The 7245-nt window shown below is 33.3% G+C and overlaps 1 protein-coding gene across 1 annotated transcript in view; it reads right to left on the bottom strand.

Annotated features, from left to right (window-relative positions):
• Window positions 1-2487: 2487 nt before the first annotated feature.
• LOC111698875 (S-methyl-5'-thioadenosine phosphorylase) overlaps window positions 2488-7245 on the bottom strand; it is a gene marked incomplete in the record, with an annotated part of 39024 nt that continues 34266 nt past the window's right edge. Inside the window, 2 exon segments of the mRNA XM_023469347.1 lie at window positions 2488-2730; window positions 5659-5806. Of these exon segments, the coding sequence (XP_023325115.1) occupies window positions 2696-2730; window positions 5659-5806 (183 nt within the window).

Here is a 7245-nt window from a genome sequence, read left to right on the forward strand (position 1 = left end):
CCGCTGTGAGCGCAACGAATGATTTTACAATTTTCGCATCACTCTAATATCTGATAAAAAAAAGCATATTGAAATACCATTCGATTCAAATTCAATTTGAGTTTAGCCCTTTTATATTTTTGCGAACACTCCCTTTAAAGAATAATATTTGAGTTTTAAAGGTGGTATAGTGTAAACTTTATACTAAGTATATAATAAATGTAAAACTGTGTTCATACATTTGGTGTTTTACAATTAAAGTTTTGGTACATTTTACCATTGGTGTTTTGGGGCCTTCACGTTATCAAATATTTTAGGTTTTGGGGATATAAATGCCTATAATTTTGTGGAAAGTTATTCTTTTACATCACTCTTAACTTTGCGAGAACATTCGAAATATTTCCGCGTCAAAAATATCCATCCGAGAACAACTTTAATTATGCAGATATTTGTATCAGAGCCTTAAAATTTAAGGGACTCGCTGAGGACCTATTTCAGGTGACCCTCCATTTGCATGCAGTGGCACGTCTGATTCAAACAGTACCCTTGAAAACCTTTGTCACTGCAAGGTTGACGTAGATTTTTAGCTGAAAATCTACACTCGCAACCAGGCATTAAATTTTAAGAAATAAAAATAGAATATTTCACGTAATCCTTGATCAGAAAATAATTTAAGGTTACCATGGACATTCCAATCTATAAAAGTAGGCTAACTGTAAATGACGTCTACGATCTTCTTAAAACTAAGTGAAAATGAATATTTCAATTGGATAGAACAAAGGAATTGAACTCATGCTTCTAACTCTTATTTTTTACCCCAATATATTTGAACATACAATATACATGCATACTGGACTACTACCGAAACGGACTACTCCAGATGACCTACACCATCAGGTTGCAAAGATATAAGTAAAATAGCTGGAAAAGCGACGATATCATCCACATTTTGATAATTGTGAATCCGGCATGCACCAATTAATAATTTAAACAAAATATACTATAATAGTTAAAATTGCCGATATACCAACTGTGTCGGATCTTAACAATCTGTATCTATGTTTATAAGTCATATTCTTTGAATAGATGTTAATTAGATTATTTTAGGTTCTCTCCTAATTATTATTCACTGCAGTTTTTATCTCAGCTCAAAGTTTTGCTAACTTTTGATGGTTTTTCTTTCACATAAAGATCTGTCTGTAATTAACTAGTGCTAGTCCCAGAAAACATAAAGATAACCGATTATAAGATTCGTAACATATTTCTTCGTCATTTTTAAATTATTTAAAAAAGATAAATTTTCAAAATCAAGTCTATAGGAATGCACGTAATCAGTTTGAGTCGCTTCTCAAATCCGCCAAAAACGGTTTCAATTGAGCACCGGTTTAAATATTGAAACATTGAATACTATTTTAAGTGGAACCAACCATATATGAGCAACGATTCAAATTTAAGCCGCGGCTTAAATTCATTAAATTCGGCCTCAGGAGGATTTTACAGATTTTGTCTAACCAACCGGTGACTCTCTTTATGATGAATTTATACAATTAACTTATTAACAGCAAGTTGTAATTTTATAAAAGTTTTATAAATATACATTTTGTTGGGAACTGCAAAATCTAAACTTCTAAAATTCTAGTAGATAGGAATTTTACATGTTTTCAATGACTGGTAATTTGACAGAATGTCGGGTGTGATAGGTTTACAGTTTAATAAAAAGAGAGCATATACTTAAAAGCAAAACAATATCGATAGTGTATTTTATTTTGTTTTTAAAACCTAAACCCAAGCATATCTCCTTCTTGATATAGTAATTTCATCTAGAGATTGATATGTGGATAGTAGAACATCTCTAGAACTCGGCTGCTGTTTCTAAGAGATGCAGTTTTTATATGGATTTAAATTTAAGAAAATTATGCTTTTAATTGTGGCCTCTTAAGTACAGTATAATTTTTCTTGCGTTTTTTTTAAATTTCACAAAAATTAAAAAATCAAAAGGTTTTTGATAAAACTTTTTGTAATTCTGCAATCATAAACCTTCCCAAGGGTCATGCGAGGTCACGTACAAAATTTGGGCACGATCAGTTCAGCCGTGTTGACGTTTATAGGATATAAGTATATTATATTGGAAAAAAGTAAAGATATAAAAAATATGTCTTAACAAAAATATTTCTCTTTCATGACCAACCGGGTTACCAATCCTGGGTTTCATGACCGATACTCTGTCTTAGGCTACTGGTTCTGAATCTGATGTACACAAAATTCTCCGGGTTTTCTTTAAAAAGATTTGAATAAAATAGTTTGTTTAATAAACTCTCAAACTCTCTCATTTTTTACTTTTATTGGATACAAACAGACAGACAGACACCCAAACAAAGTATATATAAGATGGAAAAAGTAAAGATATAAAAAATATTTTTAAACAAAAAAAAGTTCTCTTTCAAGTTGCTCTATACCATTTCATGACAATTATTTATCTTTGCTAAGCAATGAAACATTTAAACAATATTTACGTTCTAAAAACTTGTATGTTTCATATATTTCTCTGTAAACATTTATTCTTTTTATGTGTTTAATAGCAGGGTAGTAGGATTGGAACAGTATTTATATATCTTGTTTATAGACTTCGGAACAATTCAAGATATTCTCTGTAAAATATCTTGTATCTAAGAGGATATACAGAGGTTTACTCCGCCCATACCGGAGACTAGGGATACTATTCTTGAACATCAAACTTCAAACATTCTCCTCCTGAACAAACAATATTTTAAAGATGATTCCCTACTTCAAAGAATATTGAAAGAATATGGATATGAATATTAAACTTGAGTCCGAGGAACCCCAAATGCGTAAAAAGAAAAGTTTGTGCCTATGAGAAGGATCTAGACTGAAAGGAATTGAGTCTTTGCCACAAACTCTGATTTTCTAATCCCAATATCTTTGCAACCCATGGTCGAATTTTTTACAAGAAAATCTGCGAATTTAAAAAAAAATTCACAAAACTGCATTTCTCGGTTGAATTCAGCATGGAGAGGTTGGTCAACTATGGGATGAATCAAAAGAAGAAAAGAACATTGATTGACGACCAGAAATATGAATATGATTTTGAGAAAATTAAGAATGAAACAGAGTTCTGGCGATGCCAGAAATTCAAGAAGGGGTGCAAGGGGCGGGCAATGTCACGCCCCTCTACCAACCTTCTTCAGAATGAACAAAAGCACGATCATGCTAACAATCTTGTATGCAAGATGGCAAGGGCTACAGAAATGGCAGCCATCATCAAAGCTTCTGAGAATCCATCAATAGCCCCAAGACGTATTCTTGGAGATGTCAGCAACGCCATACTGGCATCTGAGACTCCAGTTGTAGTTCATGGCATGCGATCTAGCGATTCATTTGCCCAGGCAGTGAGGAGAGAGCGCCATAGAGTTAATCCAAGGCCTCCTGTGCCAAAAACATGGGAGAACACTCTGGATATTCCCGATTCTATGACTAAAACAAAGGTAATGTTTTTCATCAAAAATTTACTCCAATTATGAAAAATGAATAATTTTTGATTTTGTATTCTTATATGTTTGCAATCTGATGGTGTAAACTGACGATATTTCTAACTTAGACTATTTGATCTAAAAGACTTCATAGTTTGAAATATCAAAGGTCTTTAATATCAGGTTGCAAAGATATGGGTAAAACAAATTTGAATTTGTGGCAACAACTCATTTCCATTCTGAAACTCTAGGAGGGGGGATAGTTTCTACAGCTGGCGTCCTGGACCAGCGATACAGAAGATGGCACCATTCTAGTATTCATGTCAGGTGTCTGTTTTTATTCCTAATTTTTTTATTATCAATTTGTCATTTATTTATGTATATATATATATATAAATGTGAAGAACATAGCGCAGAAGTGTTGAAGAAGTGTGCCGGCTGGAGTGTGGATGGAACCTTCAAAACAGCTCCACATCCCTTTGTTCAGGCAAGATAATAACCAACTCTTTTGCTTACTTAATGAATTCTATGACCTAACCATACCATATTTTGAGTTAGACAAAATTTAACTTATAGACCAAAATAAATTAGACAAACTGAGCCAATCTAAACTAAACCTTTACTTTAGGTTTTTATCCTGCAGGCTAGACTGTCGAATGGTAGGTCCATTCCGGCTGCCTTTGGACTTCTGCCAGGAAAATCTGCTGATATCTACTCTATGTTTTGGAATGCAATCAAGGAGAAGGTTGGATCCAACGTGAATGTCAGGCACCTGTTGGTTGACTTTGAGACTGCAAACATTACTGCCTTCCAGGAGATGTACCCAGACATTGATGTCAATGGGTGTGAGTTCCATTTTCGCAAAGCTATATTTCCTCATATCCAGACAGAGAAAATTGTGGATTTGTTTAACCAGTCTCCTGAGTTTCAGCTCTTTGTTGGCATGCTCTACAGTCTGGCATATGTTCCTCCTAAGGATATTGTTAAGGTTATTCTTAGAATTAAAATTGACATTTTCAATTACGGCCAAACTTGATCCAACCATCTTTTTTATCCACAGGTCTATGAGAATGTTATCCTGGAGTATGTAGAGGAACATGAAGATTTGTGGCCTGACTGGTCAGAGGAGGTTAGGTTGTTTGTTGCCTACTTAGATAGGACCTGGATTGGCAAGCTGCCCATGACCAGAAACAGGGCCAGGAAAGATCCCCTATTCAAGTTTACGTTGTGGAACAAGGGGATGGAGGTTAGGGAGGATATTCCTACAACCAACAACTCAAACGAGGCCTACAACAACCTCTGGACTATTATCACCAACTTCATACGTGAAGAATCCCTGTCAAGGAAAACTCTTCTTGATTCAGCCAGTGTGATGCAAACAGCACTGAGAACGCTCGCAAGAGATAAACGTACAAAGATTAAAAACATGACTGAAATGTATAATAATAGCCCTGCACCAGACTATATGAAACAGCTTGCCACAATTATTGGCATGGATTAAAATCATGTACATTTGTAAAATAAAAAATTAGTCCTAATAAATAAGAATCATTATTTTTTGACTTTTTTGGGACATTTAAAAAAAAATTAATTTGGAAAAATCTACCTTTTGAACGTTCTACCTTTTGTAATTCTACCTTTTGAACGTTCTACCTTTTGAACGTTCTACCTTTTGTTTGTTCTACCTTTTGATCGTTCTACCTTTTGTCGTTCTACCTTATGATCGTTCTACCTTTTGTCATTCTACCTTTTGTAATAGCTGTAATCTCTGTGTGTCTGTATGTATGTTTGTCCGATCATAACTCATGAACCTCTGTACCGATATGTCTCAAAGTTTAATTGCAAAACTCGATAAAACCACGGAAATGTTCTTAGCTTCGTCTTGAGATTCTAAGTTTAGTGGGTCAACTTTTACAGGGGAAAAATCCTAATATTTGACCAAGTGCGGGTAAACGGCGAGATTAAGTATGAGTAACCTGGACAGTGCCGGGTTCCCAAGCTAGTAAAATATATATTTAAGTGTTTAGTTTAGTGTTTTTGCAAAGGTTTACATGTACTATTGTGACTCGAGCCTACCAATCTAGGAGTCGAGCGGAGGGAACTTGTAACTACGTCTGTAGTTCCTTTAATTCTTTTACAAATATCTATTTTTTTGTAGAAAATATGGAAAAATAAAGAATTGAATATTTACCTAGAACGCTGTTAGCAGCAACAGTTCTATGCTCCTGTATAGTCTGGTTCCAATCCTCCTTGTTTAGCTCCGGTATCAGAGCCAGTAGTAGAACCTTAACCCTGCTCACGTTCTCTCTCAGTACACGGAGAACAGATGGAGTATCAACCTTGGACAAATGATCAGGTTCAATTTCTTTTATCTATTTATCTACTGAGGAAGGGGGGGAGGCTAGGGGGGGAGACACGTTAAATTACAGTAAATTTCACGTGTTTTCAAGCATAACTGCTGTACTATATTTATTTATTGACAAGAACAAGAACATTTTGAATTTCTAAAATGTAACTAAGCTTTTCTCATTTACTCATCCTAATCTGAAAATCAAAATAGAGAAGCTGCGAGGTCATAAGTCCTACCGGTATTGTTGCATAAATTCATTATCAATATCAATCATTATCAATCATCATCACTCATCATCACTCATCATTAATCACCATCAATCGTCATCAATCGTCATCAATCATCATCAATCATTATCAATCATCATCAATCATGATCATGATCATGATCATTACTATTATCATCAATATCATTATCATTATCATTATCATTATCATTATCATTATCAATATCATTATCATTATCATTATCATTATCATTATCATTATCATTATCAATATCATTATCATTATCATTATCATTATCATTATCATTATCATTATCATTATCGTTATCATTATCATTATCATTATCATTATCATTATTATTATTATTATAATTATTATCCAGACTGCTATGAAGTACGGTAACGCAATGGTTTTTGTTTTTACCTCAAAAATATTTACTTAAACTTTATTGGAGGCTGGAGCCCCGAAAGTGTTCAGTTTACTATAAAGTATTTGTTTAAAAGAAGTAGTTGAAACATTCTCAAATATATTTATGTGAGTGTTAGCAACCTTTATTGAAAATATTTTGACCCTGTAGGATGCAGGATCCTTAATAAAATAAAACCACGTTTAAAAACTATCTTAAATATCGTCTTTTAATTCCCATGTTTTTTAACTCCCTGTCTCATGGTTAGATGGAACGGAGTGAAAGAAATTATAATTAATCTTGTAAATTGTTGAAATATCATTTTCCAATCTTAGCGATGACAATAAAAAATTAGCTGAATGTGGTTCTACAAAAAAAAAATTATGTTCCAATATTTCAATACAATGAAGTCGTCGTATATTTCAATACAATGAAGTCGTCGTATATTTCAATACAATGAAGTCATCTTATATTTTAAAAAATGAAGTCCTCGTATATTTCAATACAATGAAGTTGTCGTATATTTCAATACAATGAAGTCGTCGTATATTTTAATACAATAAAGTCGTCGTATATTTCAATACAATGAAGCCGTCGTATATTTCAGTACAATGAAGTCGTCGTATATTACAATACAATGAAGTCGTCGTATATTTCAATACAATGAAGTTGTCGTATATTTCAATACAATGAAGTCGTCATATATTTCAATACAATGAAGTCGTCGTATATTTTAATACAATGAAGTCGTCGTATATTTCAATACAATGAAGTCGTCGTATATTTCAATACAAT

The sequence above is a fragment of the Eurytemora carolleeae genome, unplaced genomic scaffold (genome assembly GCF_000591075.1).
Source record: "Eurytemora carolleeae unplaced genomic scaffold, Eaff_2.0 scaffold94, whole genome shotgun sequence".
NCBI classification, from domain to species: domain Eukaryota; kingdom Metazoa; phylum Arthropoda; class Copepoda; order Calanoida; family Temoridae; genus Eurytemora; species Eurytemora carolleeae.